The sequence below is a fragment of the Cervus elaphus genome, chromosome 5 (genome assembly GCF_910594005.1).
Source record: "Cervus elaphus chromosome 5, mCerEla1.1, whole genome shotgun sequence".
NCBI classification, from domain to species: domain Eukaryota; kingdom Metazoa; phylum Chordata; class Mammalia; order Artiodactyla; family Cervidae; genus Cervus; species Cervus elaphus.
The window spans coordinates 106,846,595-106,874,474 of record NC_057819.1 but is presented as its reverse complement, the minus strand read 5'-3'; the positions used below and the strand labels follow the sequence as shown (position 1 = coordinate 106,874,474).

Genomic DNA, 27,880 nt, shown 5'->3' with positions numbered 1-27,880 from the left:
GGGTCCTGAGAGAAGGAGGGCGCCCAACCATCGCCTGGGCCTTGTCCACGCTGGGGCTGCCTGTGCCAAGGGCCCGAAAATCTATTTGGCTGGAAATGGTGAAGCTGCTGGCAGATGTCATAAGATAGTAATGTGATAAGAAGTAAGAGTAACTTTTAACCTCCCTGAAGTCACGCTAATGAAATGTTGGCTCCCTGCCTACAGAAATGGGTAGACGGCCCTTGATTGAAGTGACCTGTGTCCTCACCTAGGCTGGACCACAAAGTACCTCTTGGGACTCACTCGCAAGCCCACTGTTTCTAGAAAACTCTCCAGCACTGTGTCTGCAGCTGGGTTCACCCCAGGGCCACACAGCCAGGCCCCCAGACCCCATATCTGGCCTCCACAGGCGTTTCAGAAAGGTGCAGGCCAACCTCCACCAGATTATTTGTATTTATTCGACCTGCTGGGGCCTTACGAATGCTGGAATGAAAAACCACCCTTTGGAGAAGGAAATGGCAACCCACTCCAGTATCCTTGCCTGGAAAATCTCATGGACACAGGAGCCTGGTAGGCTGGAGTCCATGGGGTCGCAGAGAGTCGGGCAAAAAAAGAAAAAAAGAAAAAAGAAAAAAAAAAACAAAAAACCACCCTGAAATGACCATGGGGCTGAGGGACATGTGGTCCTTGCTCTGCAGGGTGGGCCGCTGTGGGCACTGGCAGCACCTGAGGCCCCTTCCCGTCCCAGCGAGCGGAGCAGGGGCACCCGGGGCACGACCTGCTGGGTTCATGCTTGCCGGCAGGGTTTCCGCCCAACACGGTCTCATGACAGGAGATGCCAGTTTTCGTTACTGTGATTCTTCTAAGCTGGCATGCCGGCCTCGGGGAGGACGCCTGCCACCTGCCAAATTCCCAGAACTCAGTATGGAGAGTCAGCACATCTCCAGGGAGAAACCGGCAACTCCAGCTGCCAGAGCAGGGAGTCCCTGAAGCCCACCAGCCTCAGCCTGCCCAGGTCGAGCAGAGAGACTCCTCAGGTTGCAAAGCTTGAAAAAAGCCGCTAAAGGGGCCATGGGCTTTAAGCCTTCGTTATGTTCAGAATGATCCCCTGGGGTCAGGGATCATGCTCCTGTTTCCCCCTCTGGACCGATCTTGAGAGCCAGCATGCTCAGAAGATAAACACTGACCTGTGAGAGGCTCCTCACCCCTCGAGCAGAGGCAGCTCTCCCCTCCCCTGGGTGGCCTTGCCCCTCTCCAGGAGCTCCCTGCCTCTGGGCCCCGGCCTCATCTGTGAAATGGGGCGACAGCTTCCACCACTCACCGCCCTGGAGCCCTTCACTTCGGGCTGCGCGTTCTAACTCAGAAACCCAGGGCCTGGAGCCCTGGGCCTGACCCCTGACTGAGAGGTATGGAGTAGGTCAGGTGTGGGTGGCAGGACAGCTCACATGACCTTGGGATGGGCTGCGCTGCCTGGCTGGATGCAGCGCCTGGGCTCACAAGCCACCCACCACGTGGTCGATGTGGGAGCACTGCGCCAGGGCAAGGTTTCTGTGACAACCAGGCGTGTCAGACACGCTGGACACTCAGCTGCCCTGCGAACAGCCCCAGCCGTGGGCACATCCCCAGGCCCGAGGAATCTCAGTGTTGTCACCCTGAGCGACCTGGGCTCTGACGTGGTCTGCAGGGAGCACCTCCTGGGCAAGGGGGCTGTGGAGCGTAAGGTGGAGGAAGGAGATGGAAAGGAGAGAGAAATAAAGGCACCTCTCATGTGGGGACTCCGACGAGGATCTGCACCCGGACTCCCTCACCCAGGATAGCTAGATGGGCTATCCTCAGCCCTGATCTGCACTGGCTGCTGGCTGGTGAGCGGCTCTCTCACTGGCTGGCTCACTCACCAGCCCAGGAGGGAGGGGGCTGCCACCAGCTCAGCCATTGCCAGGCGCCCTCAGCTGCATCTGGGGGCTGCGGGTCTGCACAGGGAGCCCTGCCTCCACCCCAAACCTGGAGCAGACTCTCTAACCTACTGCGGTTCCTGCTGTGCTTCCCTGGCTTCCCCCCCACCCCCACCCCGCCATGTGCCCTCTGACCAAAGCTCGGAGAGGCAGGAGGACGCTGAAGCCGGATGGGGCACCTACACTGCCCCCTACCCCGCTGGGCAAGCTGCACCAGAAGGTTCTCAGGGCCTCTCCTCCCCACAGGGAAACCTGCGCTGTTTCCAATGAGGCCAGAGCCAGTGGTGCGCTCAAGGGTGATATCCAGGGGCTGTGGACCCTCCTGATAGCCCGCCCTCCACCTCCTCACCACCATCTATAAGTCCTTGGTCTCACTCAATAGTACAAAAAGTTTCCAAGCAAAGAATTTGTACTCCAGCAGTTTGGAAAGACTTGGGTTTCTACGCTATGGGAAATAAGGCAAAGCAATTAATATACATTGTTTTTAAAAAAAGAAACACACTGCAATCAGACAGGTGAGATGCCGGGTTAGTTGTTAGCTGGGCTTATTTCTGAAGTCAAAGCCTGGAGCTCTAGGTGGGGCCGGGCAGGGGCGGCGCCACCACTGGCTGCCGAGCCACACCATGTGTTGTGGGCAGTATCCTCTTTTGCAGGGTTAACAGGTCCAAGGACACACGATGGATCTTCCCAATTTGGACAATGGAGGGAACATGCTCTAAGGAGTCCTGCTCTAAGGCCATTCACACGTGTGGGGTGGAGCCCCAGCCTGCCCCAAAGAAGCAGACGAGGGCCTGGCTAGCCTGTCTCTCTAAGGTTGGTCCTGGGCCTGGGGCGGCAAGCAGGGCTGTGGAGGAGTGGGCGATGACCCCGAGTGTGGCTGGGCCCAGTCACCGGCTCCAAGCTGGATGGGCAGACACTCTGGCCCGGGCTGTGGTGGCCCTGCCACACCTGGCTCTGCCAGGAGGCCCTGTGCCACTCACAGGCCCAGGCATGCTGGCCCAGCCTGAACAGCCCTCCACTGGCCCGTCCTGGCCCGGGCTCCAGGGGTCAGTCCTGCTTCCTCCTGGAGTGTCCAGCGTCTCCCGCTCTGGCCCCATGACACACAGACCTCTGGTTTCCGTGGCAGAGGCAGGTAGCCAGGTGGTGGCTCTGTGAGAGGTGAGCTGCTCTCTGCCCGGCAGGCAGGTTGGAGTGGGCGACCCCTCTGTGCACAGACTCAGGCCACTTGATCACGAGGCAGGAGGGACCCTCCCAGGCTTTGGCCTCAGACGCCCTACTTCCCAGGGCTGATTGTGTGTGTGATCCCAGTGCTCCCACACCAGACTCCTCTCATTCTGTTCCTGTTGTGTCTGTGTATCTTCAGGGGCCGCAGACCCTTCTGGGGAACACAGTGGGCACAGACCCCACCAGCCGAGGCCGGCCACGTTCACAGCAGCCCCCCCCCCTCCCTGCCACCCCCAGGCAGAGGCCACAGGACTCGTGCTCATCCTGCAAAGTGAATACTGCCCAGAGCTCCAGAGACAATGAAGGGGGAAGGGCCCTCCCCTCACTCCTGCAAACGCCCGAGCTCAGCAGAAAACCAGAGCTGTGTTTCTGGGGCTGGAAGTCTGTGGTTTAAGGAGACAGACAGGAGGGGGAGACTGGGCACCCACTGGGGTGGGGGGTGGCCCTGGACTGTCCGACTCACAGGGGCTCAGCAGGCGACAGAGGGAAGTGCTGGGGAGACAAGGGGTCAGCGCGGTTGGTGACCGCTCACCATTCCTTGGGCTATGAGCCAGCTGTCTATGGGCTCCAGGGCAGAGTCCCCACCTTTACCTCTCTTCTGGGTTGAGGACAGAAACGTCCCAGAAAGGAAAGTCACAGCGAGACCCGTGGTAAAGAAGGCAAGAGCCGGTGTCATGGAAACAGAGAAGCTAAGTCACCGAGGAGCTGTACCCAGCACCCCACCCCCTCCCAAACACCCCTGCATAAAAGAAGGAATTAAGTACAGGGGATCCCAACAGGGCAGGGCACACTCAAGCCCTGTCCCCACCCTGGGAAACCTCTTGAGGCCAGCGGAGATGCCTCCCTGCCTGGGACTCTTGGGGTCACCAAGGGGCGACGTCACAGAAGTAGCTGTGGCATAATCATTTCTATTTTTTTTCATTTATGCTTTTTTTCCTCTTTTTCCCCTTTCAGTTACCTGTGTGTTCCTTTTCCAACTCTTAATGTGAATGCTGAATTTGGGGATACTGCCTTTTTACATAGTAAAAGAATTTAAAGCTAAGATTCCTGATTTGGATGTACTGTGGAGGTGCGGTTACACACTTTTTCCCTTTTTATTGTGTTCTTAATTTCACCCTTGGCCCAGTTTTCATTTTCAGGTCAGCACTGTTTAGGATATGAACAACAAAACCTGAAGTACAGGCCTGAAGACACATGTAAGTGTGTGTGTGCACAGACACACCCATGGACACAGACATACAGACACACACAGAGACAGGGATACGCACACACAGACACACAAACTCACAGACACACAGACATGGACATGCACAGACAGGCATATGCCCCCCACAGCCGCACATACACACACACACACATATACACACTGCCCTGCCCACAGGACCCCTACTCCCGCGTCCCCCATTGAGCAGGACACATGGGGAGCAGCCTGTCTTCCGCAGGTGGAGATGCTGACAAGAGGGAGGCGGCCAGGCCAGGCATCCGCCCGCCCAGGGTGAAGGGTGAGAAGCTGGCCACGTTCCTGAGCTTGAGTCTCAGGCACTGGCATTGGGGCACACCTGGGCCAGGTGGGGCAGGCCTGAAGGCAGAGAGGGAAGTTGACCAGGCCAGCTTGGCTGGGGGGGCCAGGGGAGGGGCCTCACTGGCCCCCTGGTGCCCTGAGTTAGGGGGAGGCGCCCTCAGCAACAGGAGACCCTGGACCATGACCACCAGAGCACGGAGCAGAGCCAGCCGGCCTCAGGGGTCTGAGGGGGCGGGGCACCGAGAGCCACAGTCGAGCTGGCTCTCCGGTTCCCCCTAGTGGCCGGTGAGGAGAGATGCACGACTCTCTCCAAGCTGCCTAAACCAGAAGGGACCAGGGGAGCAGCTTTCCTGCAGACAGCAGGCCACAGCACTGCCACCTGCTCGGGCCACCTGGACAGAGTCTGCGGGAGGCCAGGGGCTGATGCTGAGGAAGCACTGCCCCTTGCTAGACCAGGACAGGGGTGGGTAGCTGTTCTAGAGCTACGGTCCACCCCACATGCATTCATTCACTCACAGCCACACGTTTCTCAGGTAGGCAGAAAGAGCCATTGCGGCATCTGGGGCCCCAACAACCCGACCTCCACCCTCAGCGCTGCCCATCCCCCTGCAGCCCAGCTCCCCAGCCAGCCCAGAACACAAACCCCCTTCTGATGGAACAGGTGGGTGGACCTGCGGGACCTCCTGTCCCTTCCGTGAGGGTCTTACCTATTGGGCTGCTGCCCAGCCCAAGGCACTACAACCTCTGGAGACAGACCTTCCCTGACCACAGGAGCCCTGGAGCCCAGAGCCACCTCGGGGGGCACAGCAGGGCTCCCAGTCAGACCTCTTGGGGTGCAGCCCTGCCCACTGCCCACTCTCGGGCTGCCCTCGCAGTCCCCACCTCTCGGGGCCTGTCTTCTCCTGGAAAAGCTGACACTGGGGTCTCCCACAAGGTGGGGGGACTCAGCGAGCTGAAGTGGCTCACCCAGGTCTGCCCTCTGGTCTGCCCCCACTGCCATCAGCTTTGCCTAACTCTCTAGCCACCTTCACCACCCACCCCACCCCATCCCCGGCCTTCCCTCCAGGCAAAAAAGCAGGGTTCCAGACCTACCACTTCGGAGCTCTGTTTACGACCATCAACTGCCGAAGCAGGTACTCCGACGGCCTGGGGGTCCTCGTAGGCAGGCCTGGGGACAAAGGAGCACAAACGGGGTAGTCATGGGGATGGACGGGGGTAGACTGGCCATCCACTCTGGCCATAGTACCTTCCTCACGAGTGCTTGGCAGCCTTGATATTTAGGCCGGGGTCTGAAGGCAGCTGAAGCCAGGGGGTCCAGCTGCTCACTCCCTCTGCACCTCAGTGTCCCCCTTTCAAGTAACAATATGAGGTGTCTCCAAGTAACAATATGAGGTATCTCTAAGGCTCAAGGACAGGGTGCTGCGAGGGAGCGGCCATACAAAGCAGAGCAGCGATCTTGGGGGGCATCTGACAAGTGAGGGGGGTCTCCCGGTCTAGGGTCAGGGTCTGTCACGCATTGTGCGGCTGTCTCTTCTACTCCCCGACTTCTTGTGCTGAAGTGGGGCCTGGGGCCCTGCTCAACCTGCTGAGCCCTGAGCACAGACCCAGAGATCTGGATGCATCAAGATGCTGGGCCCTGGAAGGTGGGTCAAGGCTGAACAGAAGGCTCCCAGTAGCAGATACAGGGGGCTGTGTGTTTTGGAATCAACTCCCACAATTCCAGTTGGCTCATCGTGGCCAGAGTCGCTGTCAGGGAAGCCACTGCCCACACCCCCGGGGAGAGGAACCAACTTGCTGCCTGCCTTCCACACCCTCTTGCCCACGTCGCACCCCCCACCCCACAGGTGGTTCCTGCAACCACAGTGACGAGTAGGGGTAGCAGCAGAGCCCAGACTTGGACAGACTGACACGGCCTGGATGCCGACCTCACTCAGCATGGGTGTTTCCGGCCAGGTTCCAGCAGCCAGAGTGTGAAGTCCTGGCCCCAGCGAATTAAAGGCCCCGCTGTGCTGGCCATTGGGGCCAGGCCAGGGTCAGCCCCCCCAGTGTCCCCAGAGCCACCAAAAGGGCCCCCGCGTACGGGTTGCGCTGCTCAGCCGAGGCACTCCCTCTGGTCTGGGCGAACACGTCGAAGCTATCCCGGGGCTGGCACTGCTGCAGTGAGCTCAGGGTACCGCTGACACTCTCTGTACCCAGGTCTGCATACAGAACACAGCACAGGTGACCACAGATGTGGGCCTGACCTCAGGAAGGACCGCCCCCCCTCCCCAATGGACTGCCCCTGGTGGGTGGAAGTCCTGGGGGGCAGAAAGGTAGAGAACAGCCACAGCCCCCCACGCTGCTCCAAGACAAGGGCAAGCAGTGAGCAGGCGGGCCTTGCAGGGCACACCAGGAGCCAGTCACAGCGGCATGGACCAGGGTCCCTTATGTGACAAATGTTACATAGGTGCCCACAGGTCACCAGTCAGTTGCCGACCCTTCCAGGCCTGGCGTGGCCTCAGCAGCCTTCAGGGCTGCAGGTCCAGCACCTGAGGAGCTGACACCGGTTTACCGCCCTGGCCCAGCTGACACTGAGAAGGAGATAACTTGGGCCACACAGGACGTCTGCGTGCAACACAGAAGCCACCTGTCCTCAGCCTCCAGTTCCTTGGACCGCCACCCCCCACTCCAGGTTTCCAACAAGTTCAAACTCTTAAACTTAGGGAGAAGCCTTGAGCTGAAGCTGGCACAGCAGGACCCGGCCCACGCTGCCCCATGGACCCCCCCACCAAGGCCAGGAGGTGGGGGGAGGCCTGGGACACTCACCCAAGCCAGCGAGCTGGGAAGAGAGAGAAGATGGGGGTGCTGTGCTCCCCACAGTTGGGCTCACCACGGCTGGAGACCCCGGGCCCAGGTCTATGAGGTTGTCCTCTGTCACTTCACTCAGCACCTGCCAGGCAGGAGACGTGCTGGTCCAGAGGGGAAAGCCCACAAGATCCCAGGGTTTCCCTGCAGCCACCCGCCAGGGATGTGCCCCCAGCCTCCCCCTCAGAGCTTGCTCTTCCATCACCCTAATATTTCAACCAAAGTTAGGAAAACCAGAGGTAAGGTCAAATCCAGGCCAGTCTCCTGGCCCCCAGGCAGTTGAGAAGGAACACTCACCCCATTAGTGGCATTTTGAGCCGATCGGCCTGACCTGTATCGTTCGAACCTAAGGGGGAAGGGAAAGTGGAGTAAGGAGGGTGCGGGGAGGTGGAGCTGTGGTGCTCGCGGGCCCACAGGCCAGTAGAGACCCAGGCTCATTTGGGGGTCGGAGAGCAGACACCCTGTACACACACACCTGCCTGCCTTTGCATGGGGTGACTGGGGTGGGGGGTCAGCCTCCCATGGGCACTGCAGCAGAGGGAGGAGGTGCTGGCTGGCACGTCCAGGAGGCATCAAAGCACACCCTGGGCTCCTCTGGCTCAACTGTCACTCACTGAGCTCCTGTGGCCTCCCAGACCACAGGCACCTCTGGGCCCTGCAGGGGCGCTGGGTCAGCCACCTTCCCTGGGGGCATCTCAGATCCAGGCGAGAACTGCCACCCTCCCTGTCCGGCAGCTCTGCTGGGGAGTGAGGAGCCGAGGTGCTGGAGGAAAGAGTGGGGCCCACGGGCTGGCACCTGGAGGCGGAAGGTGGCCTCAGGCCCCAGCAGCTGTGCGGGGGTCAGTCACCAGAGAGAGGACCTAGCCTGGCCAAGGACAGACTCTCCTCTCCTGAACTCAAGGCATTCTGTCCCAGGCAGGGACCAGCATGGCAGCCCCAACACTGTAGGCTAAGGCCTCTTACAGCTGGGGCTCTGCTGGGGTTCCTGCCCCTCAGTGGTCCCCGCCACGTGCTGCAGTCACGCCTGGTGAGCAGGGATCCCAAGGACAAGCTGGGATGTGGTTTGTACTCAGTCTACACGGACAGGAATTCTAACCCACCTGCAGTTCGTGTGCTGGAGCACCTCCCCCATGCCCTCTCCGTCCTGTCAGAGGCTCTCTGGCCAGAAGGTCTGCCAGCGCCAGGCTCTGCCTATGTATCACCAGTACCCTATTCCTGAGATGGGTTTACTGGGTGAGAAGCTCAGTCCATCGAGACTGGAGACACGGGAGATGCAGGGCAGGGCCCAGGGCTCTGGGGCTGGGAGTTGAGCTCCCCCCGACCCGGCTCTACTCCTGTGCCCCCTGGCACTCAGGGCCCCGGATGGCTCCACATTCCTACCGTGGTCGGCCTGTCGCCCAACTGGCGGACACAGGGCCACCCACTGCTGCCGCCACAGCTGAAGCAGAAACAAGGCCCGGAGTTGTGGCACCCACAGCAAAACCAGCCTGAGGCCCAGATGCCCATTGGTCACGTGGACCTTCTGCAATGCCAGGTCGTCAGGCCAGAGTCTGCAGCCCAGAGGCCACCTCATCCTGAGGGCAAAACGCTGGCCTGGCCAAGGTGCTTCTTAGGGCAGCCCCCTCCAGACCCGGGGTGGGAACCCGCTCACCACCACCTGCCTGCTTAACACTGCCTGGATCCCACACTTCTTCCCGAGGGAAGGCTCCTGGAAGGGAGAGAATATGCAGGTTTGCTACCTTGAACCCCAAACTGACTTGTCTGCAGGAGGAGAGAGAGAGAGTGCCCAAGGCAGCAGCGACCGGCGGCTTTCACACCCCTTGCCTCAGAGCCTCCAGACACTGCAAAGGAGAGGATAGTCTCTCTTTTTAATTATGGGAAAGAAGAAATCCCTGGTAGAGATTTCCCCTCTTAATCCTTTGCAGATTCAGGTGCTCCTCCAAGGAGCAGATGCAGGAGCCAGGGGTTCCCGGCCGTTCTCCCTCCTGGGTGGGAGGCATGGGACCAGCCTGAGGCTCACGGAGGGCAGCACCTGCCTCCACTCCCCCGCCCCGCCCCCTGCCCTGGACCGCCCCGCCCGGGCCCGGGCCCGGGCCCCGCCCCCTGCCACAGACTTTGCCCCCGCCCCCTCCTACCCCCGCCCCCCACCTCTCGTAGCGCAGGAAGACGTTGTTGAGGTCGTCGTTGACGTGCAGCAGCTCCTCCGTGACCTCCTCGTTGCACACGCGGGAGATAAGCTCCACCACGCGCTGCTGCATGGCGCGGCAGGTCCGGTGCAGCTCCTGCGGACACACGGCCCGGCTACCGCGGGCTCGCTTCGGAGCGGCGCGTGCCGACTCTAGAAGCCACCCCAGGGCCCGTGCTCTAGAACCCACCACAAGGCCGGGTGTGTGCGCGAGGCCCGGAGGACACCCCCCGCCCTCCGGCCACCCCCAGTAGATGAACAAGCGTCCTAGTGTGCGCTCTGCTGTGTGCGGAGAACAACTTCGCACAGACTGCTTGTAAAACCTGAGAACACGATTCCCTGCAGTTGCTTCCTCTCTTCAACAGAACATGCCAGGCGCCACCCCATCACTTGGGACAGGCAGCCCCATCCTCTGTATCCCCACGCATCTCAACGCTTTCTGGGCACCCACCAAGACTGCTTGTGCGCTGTGAACACACCCCGACTCAGCGCCTCCAGCACGCCCCCAGCCCCACCCCCCCTCACCTCTAGTTAGCAAAGCCGGGCTCCCACCCACCCCAGCGAAAGCGCCACCAGCGCAAGGAGAACAAGCCCCTCCGCGGACTGCAGGCAGCGGCTCCAGCACCGGGCACACCTGCCCGAAGAAGCGACAACACAGGCCTGGAGAAGGAGGGACTGCAGTCAGCCTCCCCTGGAGCCCAGCCCCTGCGGGGTGTCAGGGCTACAGCGAGCAGTCCTGACCCTCAGCTGTCCGGGATGGGAAGGGGGTGGGAGAAGAGGTGAAGCTCTGCCCAGAGCCCTCCCACGCCCAAGGCGCTGCCCCCCCAACCCAGTCCCCCACCCAGGGTTCTGGCCCCTGCCACCACAGCCAGGGTGCCTCATATGCTTTCACCTGTTTAATATGCTAGGGGTCTCTGTAGAGTTTTACTCCTGGAGGAAGGACCCTACAGAGCATTTGGGAAGCACTAGATGATTTCTGAAGGAGACCCAAAGCTGTACACTAGTGCCTGGCTCCTGTGACCTTCAGCTGAAGCGGAGGGGGCAAGACAGCCCCCGACCCACTGTCAGGGCCTTGGGTGTGCCACACCTGGGCCAGCACCCGGGGGCCCCTCATTTGGAGCTTCACCTACACATGGACCCAGATCATGGGCCTCGTGGGGTCTCTGCAGAGAAAAAGTTTTACCTTCTCCTTGCTTCAAACTTTTAAGTTATTATATTAAAAAGTTACAAAGGACAAAAAAAGAGAAAGAGATTGCATAAGTGAGAAAGACCACAGAGCATAAAGATTTGTGCCACCACAGACACGCACCGACCACCCTCAGGGCCTCCAAGCGATCATCCACAGCCAGACAGCTAAGACAGGAACGTCCTCACAGCGGACAGTCTCGGTCTGGCCTCCTGGGTCTGGGTCTCAACAGTGGGGTGAGCAGCTGGTCACGGCTCTTGGTGCAAATGCCCTCCATCCATCAGAGCACCTGGCAAAATATCCTTTTCCTGTCTAATTAATCCCCACACCTTCATCTTTTCTTCAGGGGACATTCTCATCCCCACCTTGCAGAACAACCTTTTAATCATCTTGCTGGGTTCCCAGGAGCAGGGAATGGGGTCCTGCAGATCTGCGCTCTGCAGCTACAGAGGAGACGGAGGAAGAGAAAGTCTTTGTTGACGACAAGAGGGGAATAATGAAGCTGAACACATAGTCAACTAGATTTTTCTGGAGAAAAGAGTCCTGGCCATCTCGGTTTCTATTGAAATGAGATGCAAGAAGCAAGAGGGGATAAACCGTCTGCTATTTGAAGAGACAACGTGGGGCAGGGCTTCTTCCAGGAGCCTTCCAGGCTTTGGGGGACAGCTGTGAAGGAACGCCTGTTCTGGGCACCACTGGCTTAATTAAATGTTATCGCTAACTGCAGACAAAGCTGCAGAGGCTGGTCTGGGGGCAGCAGGGGCATGGCCGTCGGCACCGGCATCCCAACGATTCCAAAGCCTAGATTCCCGCGTGCGACCGAGGGCTGAGCTCCAGCAGACAGAGGCAGAGCCTCAGGTTTCAGGCCCAGACCTGGGGCCCACACGCAGCCGGGAGATGTGGCTGGAGAGCTCTCGAGGGAGATGGAGGTTCCCCAGCACTGCCTCCTGCTGAGAAACACCAGCGAGGGAGGGTGGCCGATCACAGCAGTGAAGGACCTGCCGCACAGGAGATGAATTCATGTTGCTCAGCTGGTGGGGCCGCAGGCAGGGGGTGGATGTGGACGGACAAGCATGCACAGCCCCAGTGGCTCTGACAAGCTATGCCTGGCCTTATGCTGGTGACTCTTCAGCTGCTTCCCAGTCCTTTACCAGGGCAGCGATTACTCCAGGCTCCGAGTCACCAGCTCCTGGAAGGACACTCCGGCACCCCTCAGCTGCGGCTCTTCTGCTCTGTCGAGTTGCTTCCCAAAGTCTATCCGAATCCTGTGTTTGGAGGAGGAGGTGCTTCCCAGGCCTGTCACTGAGGATGTTCAGGAATGAGGGTGTTGGGCAAGCTGCCGTCAGGGGGACAGCGTAGGGCAGGGCTGGACCAGCTGCCAGCAAGTCTCTCCGGCCCAGAGAGAGGCCTCTGTGCTACTCCAGGCCCTGGCCTCACCATCCCAGGGGGACTCGGCCTTGCCTTGTCCACCTTGCTCCAGTCCCTGCCGCTCCACAGGTCCTTCGTGAAATGCAGGAGGCCGCTGGTCGCCCTCCCAGATGCTGGTTGCCGCCATGGTGTGCCTCGCTGACACCTTCTGCTTCCCTCTTCCCATGTCCTCCACCTCCTACCCAGCAATTTACACTCAAATCCGCAGCAGCTTCTGCTGGCGTGAACATTTGGGCTGATGACAAGCGCATTTATTCCCATTGTGAGCTCTGGACAGCTCTGCCCTGAGCAGTCTGGCTGCTCTCCAGCCCGACCCTTTGCCAGCAGACTGTGGCACTTTCCCACGTGGAGCCTTGCTGTCCAGTGCAGCCCTGACCCCCGGGAGACCCCGCCTGGCTGGCTTCCGGCTGTGGGGGAGGAGAGGAGGGGGGTGTCGGGGACAGCTTGAGAGGCACAGCAAGCAGCCAGCAGACCCTGTCTGCTCATAGTGCTGCCGGCTTGTGAGTCTTTTGTGCCAAGAGGACAGCCTCCCACTGGCACCCAGGGCCATCCTTACTGTTTGGTTCATAAGACAGCAGCGAGCGGGCAGGCTTGGAGTCAGAGCAGAACAGAGAGGAAGGAAACGTCATGGGAAGCAACCTATTTTTGAAAACTGTGAGCTGACGCCAAGAGATCAGGTTCTGTGTGTCTTGGCTGACAGGCTTGTTTGAACACACACACATACATGCACACACACACGCAGAGTGCATGCTGTCTGGTCGGCCCTGGCTCTCTTGTTTGAACACACACACACACTCACACACACGCAGAGTGCATGCTGTCTGGTCGGCCCTGGCTCTCTTGTTTGAACACACACACTCACACACACACACACAGAGTACATGCTGCCTGCTCAGCGTTATCTGTCTTGTTTGAACACACACACACACACACACACATGCAGAGTGCATGCTGTCGGCTCAGCCTTATCTGTCTTGTTTGAACACACACACACACACACATATACACACGCAGCGTGCATGCTCTCTGCTTGGGATTGGCTTTGTTCCACTATGCCCGCTGCGAGGACCTCCGTCCTTCCCACTGCAGACTGGTCAGCAGGAACTTGGTGCTGACATAGCACAACACTGCCTCAGGACGCCCCCTCAGGTCCTGAGCCTCGGGTAACGCCTGGAAGATCCTCTCAGGCCGCGGGTGGAGGCCGCCGCATGGCTGGCACATGGGCGAGCTGGGAGGCCCTCCACTCCCTGTCCAGAGCAGCTGGTGGGCCTGGGCCCAGAGAGATGGGCTGCCCACGGTTGAGTGCCCCCAGGGCAGGGACCACAGCCCAAACACCTCTAGGCTGGCTTCCCCACCCCCTCCTCAGGGGCTGGAAGGGGCACGACCAGCACCACTCAGGCCCAGACCACTGATGCGGGCTCTGTGCCCTCCTGAAAGACAGCAGCAGCGTGCCCACGGCAGATGCGGTGTGGCCTTCAGGCACCAAGGCCAGCCGCCCTGAGTGGAAGGTGTGGCAGGTGCTCCCACGGGCCACACCGTCAGCTCTGCCCTGTCGCCCAGGCATCTGCTCCTGGGGGAGACCCTCCCTCACACCACGTTCTCCCCACCCCCAGAGGGCTGCCCCTGCAGGCTGAGCTGCTGCCACTTCCAGACACCAGAGCCTCTGAGACGGTGTGGGGAGGGCTGGGTCCCAGCTCTGGGCTCAGTGGACATGGGGCAGGAGCCCTGTGGGCCAGCCATACTCCTAGACCCCTTTCTGCCAGGTTCCTGGAACTGCAGGTAGCCAGTGGGCAAGGATATGAGCCACCCTGGCCCAAGAACCTCAGTATCATCCCAGATGTCTCACAAGGAGCCCCTAGGAACAGGAAGAGTTGACAGTCCCTGCATGTTTGTGACATTGAGTGAACAAAACAAAACATAAAATTATACACATACTATCGCCTCATATGGAATAAACACAGAAAAAATGTCTGAGTGCAATTCACCAAAACCAACAGTGCTTATATGTGAACGTTGGGATTAAAGGAAATCGTTTTCTCCTTTGTACTTCCTTTCTTTTTTGACGGGTCTATAGTCTACAACTGGCATTTTGTAACCAGGAAAACAGGTTTTTAAGAAGAATAAAGAAGAAAGCGCCAGGGACTGGCCTCTGATGGCCCCAGGATGCATGGGGCCGATACCGGCTTCCTTAACTCGGTCCCTCTCAAGGATGGGCCCAAACCCTGAGCCACCTTCTGTGACCGCGGCCCAAATGCCCTCACCTGCAACAGCTCCAGATCGGATGAGTCCTCCTGCCCAGGGACCATCTCAGTTAGCATCTCGGACATGACCTTTGTGTTTCCTCGAACAACATCCAGTTCACTCCGCAGTCTGGCAATCTGTGGGGCCAGGGGGCGGGAGGGGAGCAGGCGGTGGTCAGCGAGCTGGATGTGGCCTCGCTCGTCTGCCTGCGTGAGGGTGCCGGCAGCTGGGGCCCCCAGGGGCAGCACTTGGGTGGGGCGAGGGGGCCAAGCAGGGCCTGCAGGGAACACGAGCCTCTCAGGCCCGTTTCTGCTCCTTCACACGCTAGTGAACTTGGTGCCCAAGGTCCCTGCAGGGCTGGGGGCCTTGTCCAGGAAACTCACAGCTGTAGACTCTGGCCCGGGAATCAAGGTCTAACCACAGCAGCCAGCATGAGCCACGCCTTCCCCACCAGCCCCCACCCAGGGATGGGACAGATCCCAATTGCCAGCCCCCCAGCACAGACAGCCTGTCAGGGGAAGGTCTCGGTGGCCGTCCACCTGCAAACATGTCTACCATCCCTTTTCTCAGGGCAGGGAGGCCATGTGCCGGCCATGGTGGGGTTCCTCCCACCTCTGCCTCCACAGCAGGCGGCCTTCTCACTGGGTAGATCTGAGCCTCTGCGGGCCACGCATGGTCATGATGTTCACAGCTCAGCTCCTGCCTGATTCCTGCCCACCCTGCCCCAGCCCTGTGCTTCCACTCCCATCTCCCCTACCCGCTCCAACTTCCCCACCCCCACCTTCAGCTCCATCCAGGGAGGCCTGGTCTGTCTCCTGGGAGGGGACCGCAGACAGCTGGCAGGTCACCCGTGGCCCCAAGTGCGCAAGTACCTGCTCAGAATTGGCAGTGATGGGGCCCACAGTGCTCAGAGCCGGGGCCTGCGGGGCCGAGTAGGGGCCGCTGCTCGTCCTCGGCTGGGACTGGGACTTGGGTGTGGTCGCGGCGGGGTCCACCTCCGGGACGCTCTGGCAGGGCAACCACAAAGGCTTCTGTCAACCCGGGCCACCCATGCAGCCGGCCTGGCACCGACCCCCAACACTGCTCCCACCCCGGGACTGCACGTCAGCCTGACCCCCTCGCCCCCCACCTCTCCTTCCCCCACTTACCTCACAGGCACCCCATGCAACCCAGAGAGCCAGACCCCGCATCCTGAGGGCTCTGGCTGCCCTCAGTCTGTCAGGACCACCACGGGGTCTGAGCAGAGGGCCACTGCTATGGAGGAGCCCCTCAGGAGACCTTACATGGTACCAGAAGATGACATTTTGGCCTTTGCAAGTAGACTAATGTAAATAGTAATCATGTAATTTACCGACTGTCCTCTGTAATCATATGAACAATACCGTTCTGTTATTACTCAAAAAATAAAACACGTCTGTTTACCCCACAAAGCACAGCCAAGGGCCTGGATGATCCACGCGAGAAACACTGGAAAGTCCAGGTCCCCATGCTTCCCTCCGAGCCCCTGATGGCCTCTTAACGTGAGTTGAGAAGCCTGAAAGCTGTTCTTTGCCCCACGAGCAGTGAGGCTATCAGCCCCTCGGCATCTGCAGTGTGGAAGTGGAGCTGGAGGGGCTCGGGGCCGCAGGGAGATGCAGTCCCCCAGATGCCCTGCTTGGAGAGCAGGCACCTGACCCTCCCAGGATGGAGCAGCCACCTCCTGACAGCATCCTCACTGGTCCCTGGGGTCACAGCCCCCATGATGGGGTGAAAACTGGGGGACACTGCTGCCACTGAGGCCCCACAGACAGCTGTCTCCCTCTGGCACCTCTTTATTGTCAACAAGAGACGCCCTGGAGCCCTAAGGAAGCTGCTGACAAGCTGAACAACCCAGAGAGTATCTGCAATGGGCTCCTGGGAGGCTCACCCGCTGCGGCGTGTGGATGGGGGACAGCGCGTCCAGGTCAGCCATGGGGAACTCCACACCCTTCCTCTTCAGCTCCTCATAGGCGTGCACAACCCCTGTGAGGTCAGGGCTGCTCCGGAAGGCATCGGCCCATGCCTGGAGGGGAGGAGGGACCTGTTAGTGGTGCCGGACACTCAGGGCCGCGTCCCAGCCACTCTGCTCCTCCTGCCAGCACTGCCAGGCTAAGTTCAGATGGAAACAAAGCACAAAACCAAGTCCAACATGGGGCACCTCCTAGAGCAGCGACAAGAAACCCCACCCAAGTCCTGGGGCTGAGCCCAGGTGACACGCCTGACCACGACTGGCTGCAAGCCGTGTGGGACAGGAGTGTGGCCTCCTCACTCTGCACGGGGAGGCCCAGGCTGACCCCAGGCTTCCTCATAGGTCAGGGAACACAGAGCCCATGCTGTCTGGCCGCCCGTCTGACGGGCAGGTACTTGCAGCCAGGGCAGGAAAGCAGGAGCTGCCCACAGCGTCGGGGAACATGTGCCCTCATGGGACAGTCCACGGGGAGACTCAGCCACCAGGTTCTGTTAGATCAGACACAACCCGAAGAGGAAAGGACACACACTTCAATAGACTGCCACTCATCCCTGGTTCATGGACCTGTTAAATTTTTTCAAACAATTCTGTTCTTCAGAAGTTACAGAATATATCAAAAAAAGAAGTACCTCCAGAGGAAACCCCCAAAAAAGCAGGCCCAGAGGAGAAGGCACAGCTGCCTCCCTGACTCCAGAAGGGTTCCAGCCAACCTGAGGTCAGAGACCTGTCCCTCACCAGCTGACCACCAGAAGCCGCGAGGTCAGTTTCCAAAGAGACTCGCTCACTTCGGCTGCTGCATCTCACAAACCACAGACCCTGCCAAGAGCCCGGCCTCCGAGGTCTGCTTGTCCCGTCTGAACCTGCAGGGACTTCACGCCCATGTCAGGACAGCCCAAAGTGGCCACAATGCGGTGTGGTCTGGATGCTGGTGGGCGGCAGGGCCGCAGCAGGAGCACCAGCCGGAGCACAGAAGCACCTGGAGCCCCTGTCTCCACCAGCTGCCCTGGTTGCGCCACCTGATTCAAACCCAGCTCAGTCCTGTGACTCCACCTTCAAAATGGGCCAGCTCTTAGTCTCAGACCTAAACTTTAGGATCTGAGAATGGCCCACAGCCTCAAGGGAGGTCGGGGACAAACAGGGGTGTGACAGCTACTTCTGGCACGGCCTCTGCCGTTACTTCTGCAGGAGGGTGACAGCTCCAGGAGCTCCCCCCACAAAACTGACATTGAAGACCTCAACTGTCCCTTCCAGTCAGTGACACTTCTCAGGGCACCTGCCCAACAGCCATCAACAGGCCCCTGATGCACTGGAGGGCAATGTGTACCCAGCTGCTGGGTCAGGTCCTCTCTCCACAGAGCCTGGCCAGGCCTGGGGGGGCTGGGCTGCTCTCTGGGGAGACGCGGGCCTTGGGAGATGGCCATGAGCCAGCGGGACCGGGAGGGAAGGCTGAGGACCCCATTCATTCTCCGTCTGTCCACCTGCTCTCCTCCATGCGGGCTGGCTGTGAGCACAGGACAAAGTTGTTCAGAGGGGACAGAGTCTGGAGGAGGTCAGACTTCCCAAACAAGCCACCAGGGCCACCTTCAAGTGCCTGCACCTAAGGCCCAGCCCAGGGCTGCACAGGTCACCCAACCAGCAGGGGCTTTCCAGAACATGGTGGGGGTCTCAGACTTGCAGTAGGGAGGCAGGGACCAGGTGCTTTTATAGAGGAGGTGGGAGAGGCCCAGGGTCACCGACCCACCTGGATGAGAGCGAGCACCTTGTCCTGCACAATGGTGGGGGGGCTGTTCTTGGGAGAGATGACCTTGACCAGGACGCTGTCAATGAAGTCCCGGTTGGCCACAAGCACGTGGAAGCGGTGGCCGCAGTTCTTCACACACGTCTCCAGCACCTGACGTGGGCAGGAAGAGAGGTCACCACCGGGGCTGAGGGGCAGCAGATAGCCACTTCCTGCCTGGTCCTGCCAACCAGTTCCTCCAGAGTCAAACTGGAGGCACAAGTGACCCCTTGCTGGCCAGGGTCCCTGGGCTGCACAGCAGTCAGAAGGCACCAGCTCTTGCACAAGAAGGATGCTGGGGTTTCAGTGGGGTCAACGACTGAGTGTTCCCAGAAACGAGCCTATGAGTGGACATTGATGGCCAGTGGACATGGGCCCTCATGGGAGGAGGCCTCTGGGACGGCCTGCAGCCTCCTCCGAGCACCCATCTCCGCCCACCCTGAGGCACCCTCCTCCAAGATGAGTGAGCTCCTCAGATGACAGGCAACCTCTGCCAGGGCCTTGTCCCCTCATCTGGTCCTTAAAGTGCCCTGGACAGAGGCAGTGGAGCCCCAGATCCTAGGAGAGCAGAAGCTGCAGAAGGAAGGGGCCCTGGCTGGCACAGCCCACTGTAGGCTGCTCTGCCAAAGAAGTGAACCCCTCCCCATGGCCTGAGGGCCCGAAACATGTGGGAAGTTTCCAGAATGCGGCCAAGGCCCACGAGCAGGCAAAAAAAAAAAATTTAGCAAAATAAAATCTGATAAGGTGTTATCAGATTTTGGATATTAACAAAAGTATATAAGGAACTCACGCCACTCAACAGCAAAAAAACAAACCATCCTATTTTAAAATGGGCAAAGGACTTAAGTATTTCTCCAAAGAAGCATACAGATGATCAACAGGCACCTGAAAAGAAGCTCCACATCACTGCTCATTAGGAAAACACAACTCAGAACCACAATGATGGAGAAGAAAATGACAACCTGCTTCAATATTCCTGCCTGGGACATCCCATGGACAGAGGAGCCTGGAGGGCCACAGTCCATGGGGTCGCAAAGAGTCAGACACGACTTAGTGACTGAACAATAACAAATACACAATCAGACAGATGGTGATTTGGGGAAATATCTCTTCATGAAAAGATGGCATAAAATGGAGAGTGGAGTGACTGAGCAAGATGGAATGTAGAATTTTATAAGAAACTTGTGTATAGAATAATAGCTGCAAATATTCAAACAATAAAGTCCGTGGCTAAAGGGGAAAAAAACACAATGAGCTATCACCTCACACCTTATCTGTTGCCTATCTAATTAAAAAATATATTTATTTATTTGACTGCACTGGGTCTTAGTTGTGGCACGAGGGATCTAGTTCCTTGACCAGGGATTGAACCCGGGGCCCCCTGCATTGGGAGCGTGGAGTCTTAGCCACTGGGCCACCAGTGAAGTCCCTATCTAATTTTTCAAGTTGTGAGTTTATTAAGTGGTTCTTAACATTGCATTTTTTTGTTTGTTTTATTTGAAAAGAGTTTAAGAAAAATCTAAATTCTATTAAAACATCTGAGGAATGTTGAGGACAAAAGAGGTAAGTGTTGGTGAGGGTGTGGAGAGAAGGGAACCCTTGTGCACTGCTAGCGGGAATGTAAACTGGTGCCACCACTACAGAGAGCAGAAAGGAGGTCCCTAGGAAACTAAAAATAGAGCTACCGTGATCAGCAATCCCGCTCCTTGGGTGGACATCCAAAGGAAATACTATCATGTTTTTGGAGAGACACACGCACCCCGATGCTCACAGCTGCCTTGTTCACAACAGCCAAGACATGGAGACAACCTAAGTGTCTACTCATGGGTGCATGCACGAAGAAAATCAAATGGGACACACACACAGACACACACACACACAGGAATATTATTCAGCCATAAAAAGAAGGGAATCTTGCCCTTTGCAACAACAGGGATGATTCTCAAGGGTATTAGGTTAAGCGAAATAAATCAGACACAAATAATGTACGATATGACTTACATGTGGAATCTAAAAATTCCAAACTCAGAGACAGAGAGTTAGGATAGTGAATGCCAGGGGCTGGGGGTGGAGGAGACAGGGTAAGGCTGGTGAAGGGTATGTCTCAGTGGTGAGGTGGGTGAGTTCTCAGGTCCAGAGAACGTGGTGACTATAACCTACAGTACTGCAGTGCACATTCGGAAGCTATTTATGTATTTATTTTGGCTGCTCTGGATCTCTGTTGCTGTGCACGGGCTCTCTCTAGTTGCAGGGAGCAGGCTTCTCTCGCTGTGGAGCACAGGCTCTCGGTGCTCGGGCTTCAGCAGTTGTGGCTCATAGGCTCAGGAGTGGTGGCGCAGGGGCTTAGCTGCCCCGTGGCACGTGGGATCTTCCAGGACCAGGGATTGAACCTGTGTTCCCTGCATTGCTGCTGCTAAGTCGCTTCAGTTGTGTCCAGCTCTGTGCAACGCCACAGACGGCAGCCCACCAGGCTCCGCCGCCCCTGGGATTCTCCAGGTAAGAACACTGGAGTGGGTTGCCATTTCCTTCTCCAATGCATGAAAGTGAAAAGTGAAAGTGAAGTCGCTCAGTCGTGTCTGACTCTTCGCTACCCCATGGACTGCAGCCTACCAGGCTCCTGTGTCCATGGGATTCTCCAGGCAAGAGTACTGGAGTAGGCTGCCATTGCCTTCTCCAGTTCCCTGCATTGGCAGGCAAGTTTTTAACCACATTTGAAAAAATGTTAGGTTTCAAGACAGAGAGAACACTGGAAGCCGTCCCTTTTAATTTTCTGACATCTTGTGTGCATGCTAAGTTGCTTCAGTGGTGTCTGACTCATTGTGACCCTATGGACTGTAGCCCACCAGGTTTCTCTGTGCTTGGGGTTCTCCAGGCAAGAATACTGGAGACTCTTGGCAATACTGGGTTGCCATTTCCTTCTCCAGGGGATCTTCCCGACCCAGGAATCAAACCTGTGTCTCTTATGTCTCCTGCATTGGCAGTGGGGTTCTTTACCACTAGTGCCCCTGTGAAGCCCTCTGACATCTCAAGGACAGGCAAAAATCTGGTCTGTTCTTTCCTGAAAGGAGTCACTTGCTGATTTTCCCAAGACCCTCTGCAGCGATGTTCAGTTTTTACCCCTTAATCCAGTTGGCACCTCACTAGCTGTGACATCTGGGGCAAACCTTGGGCCTCTCCGAGCCTGTTTCTTCATCCTTAAAAGTGGATGAGGAAACCTTCTTGGGAAGTTTTCTGGAAGCAACATCTGGGCAGGTGCTCGGGGGAGCTGGCACTCTCACAGGGAGGGAGCTGACCCCAGAGGAGCAGCTGGCCTCAGAATCCCATGGCAGACTGGTGAACAACAGGGACCCATGCCCAGGCCTGGGGCCTCTCTGCTGGGGGCTTCTATCGGACAGCACTGTCCACACCTCGTCCCTGCTAACACGTCATCAGACTCAGGCTCACGTATCTCAGAGGGCAAGACACTGGGGCAGCAGCAGGAGGCACTGCTGTCTGGGCCGAGGCTCCTGGCCACGCTCCCACCCTGGGAGAGGGGCAGGGGCACTCACAGTCAGTGCCAGCATCACCTCCCGGTAGTTCCGGTTCCCGTTGAGCCGCTTCTTCAGGGCCCGAATGGCGTCCTTCGGCCTGGAGAAGAGACAAGTGCAGACATTGCCAATCCTGCCTGGGCACTGCCCAGAGTCAGGGCCAGAATCAGGGCCGCCCAGAGTCAGGGCCACAGTGTCAACAGCGTGTACATGAGCTTATTTGCCATTGCCCGTTTGTAAATGAGAAAGACTGCAGACAAATGAAATGCCCATCAACGTGAATCAGGTTAAATTAAACCATGCTTCTCTACACAATGGAGTACCATGCAGCTGCACTGAAGAATGCAGAAGCTCCTCACACCGGTCCAAAGATACGGACCAGCATCATTTGCAGAGCCGGGCAGAGGGGACGCTGCCACATGAGCTCAGGACAAGGAGCACCCGGCACACATGTCCAACGTCCACAGGGAGGGGACCCTGGAGGGATCTGACCCTGGGAAGGGCGTGGGGCTGAGGAGCAGGGACTTTTCCTGGGGTCACACACAGGCTCCGGCCCCCTTGAATTCTGCATCATGTGCAAGCATGGTTCTCCCAGAAGAATGACCAGCCGGCTGGCATGTGGGGTCAAGAAGGGAACTTGGCAAAGTCCCTGCACAGGCCTGGATGTCCAGCCTCTGGCTTCGGGGAGTGCCTTTCTCCCTGAGAAAACTGAAGTAAGTCTGCTCAAAAGTCCAGGAGTTGTGGGTTTGAGGCTCCAGATCTGACCAGGCTTCCTGGGGCAGAACTGCAGGGCCTCCAGCAGACACGGCTGCATCACACGCTGACCATCCAGGACACACTCTTCCTGACATCTCGGACACGGCCGGGAGGTGGGTCCTCAGCCTGCCCAGGAGGGCATCTACTGGGCACAACCCTGTGTCTAACACATTGTGTAATTTATTCTCAGGCGCAACCCTGTGTCTAACACATTGTGTAATTTATTCTCAGCCAGGATTCAGCAAAGCCGTGGTGCCAGGAGTGACCTGGGCATGAAACCCTTGCCCCCAGCACCACATCACCTTCTCTCAAGAGCCCCTGCCCTCTGGGCTCCCACCCGCAGGTCAGCATAATCTAGATCTAAACTGGGGCCCTCCTATTTTGATAGTTCAGAAATATTTGTTACCTACTTACCTACTTGCCAAACAAAAATGTCTTTTTAAAGTGTGTGAGAAAGCTGGGGGAGGGGAGGGAGCAGCTCTGCCGATTAGCCCAGTTAGACAGAAAGCAGAGGCTTCCAGAAGGAATAACAGACGCCAGCCTGCAGTCAGGCTGCCCACAGGAGTCCTCTGCTCCCGGGGAAGGGCCCTGTCGGAGGTGTGTGTGTGTTCTGTGTGTGCTCTTGTGTGCAGTGTGTGCACACAGTGCATGTGCCGTGTGTGTGTGTGTGTCTGTGTGTACTGTGTGTGTGTTCTTGGGTGTGTGCAGTGTATGTGTATGCCCTGTGTGGTGTGCTCTTGTGTGTGTGTGTTGTGTGTGCATGTGTGGTCTTGTGTGTGTGTGCTCGTATGTGTGTGTGCAGTGTGTGTGTGTGCCCTGTGGGTGCCCTTGTGTGTGTGTGCTGTGTGTGCAGTGTGTGTATGTGTGCAGTGTGTGCCATGTATGCTCATGTGTGTGTGCAGTGTGTGCCCTGTGTGTGCAGTGTGTGCCCTGTGTGTGCTCATGTGTGTGTGCAGTGTGTGCCCTGTGTGTGCAGTGTGTGCCCTGTGTGTGCTGTGTGTGCTCATGTGTGTGTGCAGTGTGTGCCCTGTGTGTGCTGTGTGCGTTCTTGTGTGTGTGTGCGCGTGCTGTGTGTGTGCTGTATATGTGTGCTATGTGTGTGCTCTTGTGTGTGTGCAGTGTTTGCCCTGTGTGTGCTCGTATGTATGTGCTCTGTGTGCTCATGTGTGTGCAGTGTGTATGTGTTCAGTGTGTGTCCTGTATGTGCTGTGTGTGTGCTCCTGTGTGTCTGTGTATTGTGTGTGTGTGCTGTGTCTGTGTGTGGCTGCAGCAGCACTGCCCTGGGGAGAGGCCCTGCCGGAGCTGTGTGCAATGTGGCAGCAGTTCCTACCAGGAGTGCTGATTTATGCGAAAAGGGACTTGGCAAGCTCTTGCTGTTGAGGACTTTGTGGACCTGAGCTGGTGGAGCTCCAGGGGTTCCTGGAGCCACCGGCCAGGAGCGTGATTGATTTCTCCTGTCTCAAAGGCTCCATCACATAGGGTCTTATCCCCTCCCCTTGGACTTCCACAGAGCAGTAAACAGGCAGAGCCGCCCAGGGCTACGCTCACTTGTGGCTCAGGGAGCACAGCACCCAGGCTCCCAATGGGGGATGCAAGGAGGGAAATCAGAGATGCTGTAGCTCCCAACTTAAGAGGGGAGGTGCTGCCTGAGAGGGAGCACAAAGGCAAGTATTATTTACCCTTCTCCCAGGAAGAAGCCTGGAGATAGGATCCAAGTCCTATCGGGGGCCCCACACAGCTCCCTGCAGCAGCAGATCAGCCAGGAGCCAGGAGCAGGGGAGCAGGGGCCCAGAGGTTGAGAGCAGGAAGGAGATACCACACCCGGCAGCTTCTGGGGGAGAGATTGGAGCTGCAGGAGCTGGCCTCCCCAGAGTCTCCACAGACCCCAGACTCCTCCAGTCATCCTGAAGCCATCTGGTCCTTTGACACCAGGACTGCCGCTTCTGAGCTGTTTCCTCTCTGTTCCCCAGGAGGGCGAGGCTGCACCCCCTTCATACCCTGGGCACCCCCACTCCCTTCCTGCCACCCCTCCTAGTTGTTCCCTTGCTCCACTGCAGTTAATGGGCTCCTCCAGCATAGAGGCTGGGCACAAGGACTCTGTGAGCTGGGGAAGGTCCGAGAAGGTCATGAAAACGACCGTGATCCTCACCAGAGCCAACCCGAGACTCCGGGGAGCATTCATCAAACCCAGGTGCCTGCACCTGACTAGTATCCCAGGGAGGCCTGGGAAACAGGATCTAAGACATCCAGGTAGGGGGGTATTATTCTGCCAGGCACTGCTGCTTAGTGACCAAGGGCCCAGGGCACCAGGGGCGGCCACACAAGGCCCCAGGCTGGAGGTTACCTTAGGCCGGGCATCAGGGCAAGCCCAGCAAGGGGCCTGTGGAAGAGCACGTCAAACCTGTGCCCATCAGGACCCCAAACTGCTAGGTGAGCTCTGAATAAATGAAGGAAGCATACCCAGAGTTTCCAGGCTGGAGCCGGTCAGCAGGCCTTGCGTCCTGCATCTACCCTTCTGAACTGTGCTAACCTTGGGCAAGGGCCAACCCGGGCAAGCTTCAGCTTCCTCAACATTCAAAGGGGCTGGCCCTGTCGCACAGGCTGGCGGAACCAGGGCCGGATACAGGGTTGGGGCCCAGGGAAGGGGCAGCCCCTTGCCCCTGTTGCCTCCCGGCCTCCTTGGTGACTGTGCACAAGTGGTCACTGCCCTCTCTTCCCCAGCTCAGCTCTGCACAGTCGAGTCACCAGCTGACCAGGGTGTCTTGTTCACGGCCTGCCTCCCTGCTCTGGAATGTCAGTGCCGAGCGAGGGAGTCTGTTTATCCCCTGGGGTTGAGTATGAGGTGGTCACTCAGGAAATATACGTTGAGTGAAACCAGGAGGCTGGTCCTGATTTCATCCAGCGTCCACATGGCAAGGCCAGTAAGGACAGAGCTCAGGGCAAGGCCGGAGCTGCCCAGGTCTGGAGGTGGTTTACAAGGGTGCTACTACCATAAATTTCATTTTTATGGTACAGATAGAGAGTCAAACACCAACGAATTTGGAAGAAGTGCATGCAGAATGCAGCTGTGATGCAGAAGAGGATGTAAACACAGCAGCAGAGCAGACCCAGCGTTGCAGGGGCGGGGGGTCCTGGGCCCGGCATGTCTTCCCTGCTCCACCGCCCACTACACATCCTGAGGGCTCTCTCCTTCACGGGGCTCTGTCCAGTCCAGCAAAGCAGGGCAGAGACAGCCCAGGGCTGCAGAGGGTGGGGAGAGGGGAAGATCAACTGCAGGGGACTCAGTAACCAGGCAACTTCATTTTCACTTGTGATTAAAAGCAGGTTATTAAAGAGGGGGTCACTGTTCTGACTCTAGCAGCGCCTTTGGGGGCGCCAGCGGGACGGCGGAGCATCTGAGCATCACTCGGTCAGACACTGTGGTTGACAGGCCACCTGACCAGTGGGCAGAGGGGACACGCACCCTTCCTCTGTCTCATTGATGATGTCGCAGATCTCCATGTTCAACGTCCAGTCCTCGCTCTGCAGGGAGCCATCTGTTGCCTTTTCTGCAAATTCAGAAAGAAAACTGCTTTACATTTCTGCTGGAATAAGGGGTCTGGCAGGAAAGACTGGGGACGGGATGCACCCCACTTCCCCCCCAAGCAGATGGGCTGAGCCAACAGCAGCTCTAGTGCTATTCCCGAGAGAACACCCGGGACAGGGGGTCAAGGGGTGACCCCCAATGCTGTCCTTCAGTCACTAAACTCACAGGAGTTGGAACTCTTAGAAGAAAATGCAGGGGGAGGGCTTCATGATGTTGGTGTGTGGGTGCTAGGTCGCTTCAGTAATCTCCGACTCTCTGCAATCCCATGGACTATAGCCTGCCAGGTTCCTCTGTCCGTGGGATTCTCCAGGCAAGAATACTGGAGTGGGTTGCCATGCCCTCTTCCAGGGGATCTTCCCCACCCAGAGCTCAAACCGTTATCTCTTACATCACCTGAATTGGCAGGTGGGTTCTTCACCACCTGGGAAGCCCTCATAATATTGTATGAGGCAATAATTTCATTCATGGATATGACACCAAAAGCACAGGCAACAGAAAAAAAAAACAGATAAACTGGACTGCATAAAAAATGCAAACATTTCTGTGCATTAAAGGACACAATCAACAGAGTAAAAACAGAGTAACCTATGTTCAGAATGTTAGAAAATAGCTGCAAATCTGACAAGGAGTTAGTATTTTTTAGGATAAACAAAGAACTTTTACAACTCAAATGCAACAAAAACCCCAATTTAAAAATGGGCAAAGGCATCCAGTCCCATCACTTCATGACAAATAGAAGGGGGAAAAGGGGAAGCAGTGACAGATTTTATTTTCTTAGGCTCCAAAATCACTGAGAATGGTGACTGCAGCCATGAAATTAAAAGACGCTTGCTCCTTGCAAGGGAAGCTATGACAAACCTAGACAGTGTCTTCAAAAGCAGAGACATCACTTTGCTGACAAAGGTCTGTATAGTAAAAGCTACAGTTTTCCTGCTAGTCATGTATGAATGTGAGAGTTGGACCATAAAAAAGGCTGACGGCCAAAGAAGTGATGCTTTTGAACTGTAGTGTTGGAGAAGACTCTTGAGAGTCCCTTGGACAGCAAGGAGATCAAACCAGTCTATCCTAAAGGAAATCACTCCTGAATATTCACTGGAAGGACTGATGCTGAAGCTGAAGCTCCAGTACTTTGGTCAACTGATTCGAAGAGCCGACTCATCGGAAAAGACTCTGATGCTGGGAAAGATTGAAGGCAAAAGGAGAAGAGAGCAGCAGACAATGAGATGGTTGGACGGCATCACCGACTCAGTGGACATTAATTTGAGCACATTCTGGGAGGTAGTGAAGGATGGAGAAGCCTGGTGGGCTGCATGCAGTTCATGAGGTTGCCAAGAATTGGATACAACTTAGTGACTGAACAACAACAACAACAGAAGGACCTGAACAGACATTACTTAAAAAAAAAACACAAAACCTATATACAGGGACTTCCCTGGTGTTCCAGAGGTTAAGAATCTGCCTTGCAATTTATGGGATGCAGGTTGAATCCCTGGTCCGGGAACTAAGATCCCACATGCGTCCGAGCAACTAAGCCCACATACCACAACAAAAGATTCCGAGTGTCACAATTAAGCCCCACCACAACAGCCAAGTTAATTAAATTTTTAAAAAGATATACAAGTGACCAACATGTCCCTGAAAAAAATTGCTAAATATCACTAATCATTAGGGAAATGCAAATCGAAC

The 27,880-nt window shown here is 57.3% G+C and overlaps 1 protein-coding gene across 6 annotated transcripts in view; it reads right to left on the bottom strand.

Moving 5' to 3' along the window:
* TOM1L2 (target of myb1 like 2 membrane trafficking protein) overlaps positions 1-27,880 on the bottom strand; it is a 72,226-nt gene that overhangs the window by 6,111 nt on the left and 38,235 nt on the right. For 2 of the 6 annotated variants that reach the window (XM_043904051.1, XM_043904053.1), the window contains exons 2-13: positions 26,072-26,156; positions 21,874-21,952; positions 18,290-18,439; positions 16,468-16,602; positions 15,434-15,568; positions 14,582-14,698; positions 9,670-9,803; positions 7,819-7,867; positions 7,483-7,606; positions 6,758-6,875; positions 5,770-5,845; positions 3,688-3,753 (exon numbers count right to left, since the gene is read on the bottom strand). In XM_043904051.1, the coding sequence (XP_043759986.1) occupies positions 3,688-3,753; positions 5,770-5,845; positions 6,758-6,875; positions 7,483-7,606; positions 7,819-7,867; positions 9,670-9,803; positions 14,582-14,698; positions 15,434-15,568; positions 16,468-16,602; positions 18,290-18,439; positions 21,874-21,952; positions 26,072-26,156 (1,268 nt within the window). The remainder of the gene's footprint in view (positions 1-3,687; positions 3,754-5,769; positions 5,846-6,757; positions 6,876-7,482; positions 7,607-7,818; positions 7,868-9,669; positions 9,804-14,581; positions 14,699-15,433; positions 15,569-16,467; positions 16,603-18,289; positions 18,440-21,873; positions 21,953-26,071; positions 26,157-27,880) is intronic. The other 4 variants (XM_043904052.1, XM_043904054.1, XM_043904055.1 and 1 more) reach the window with 2 other exon arrangements.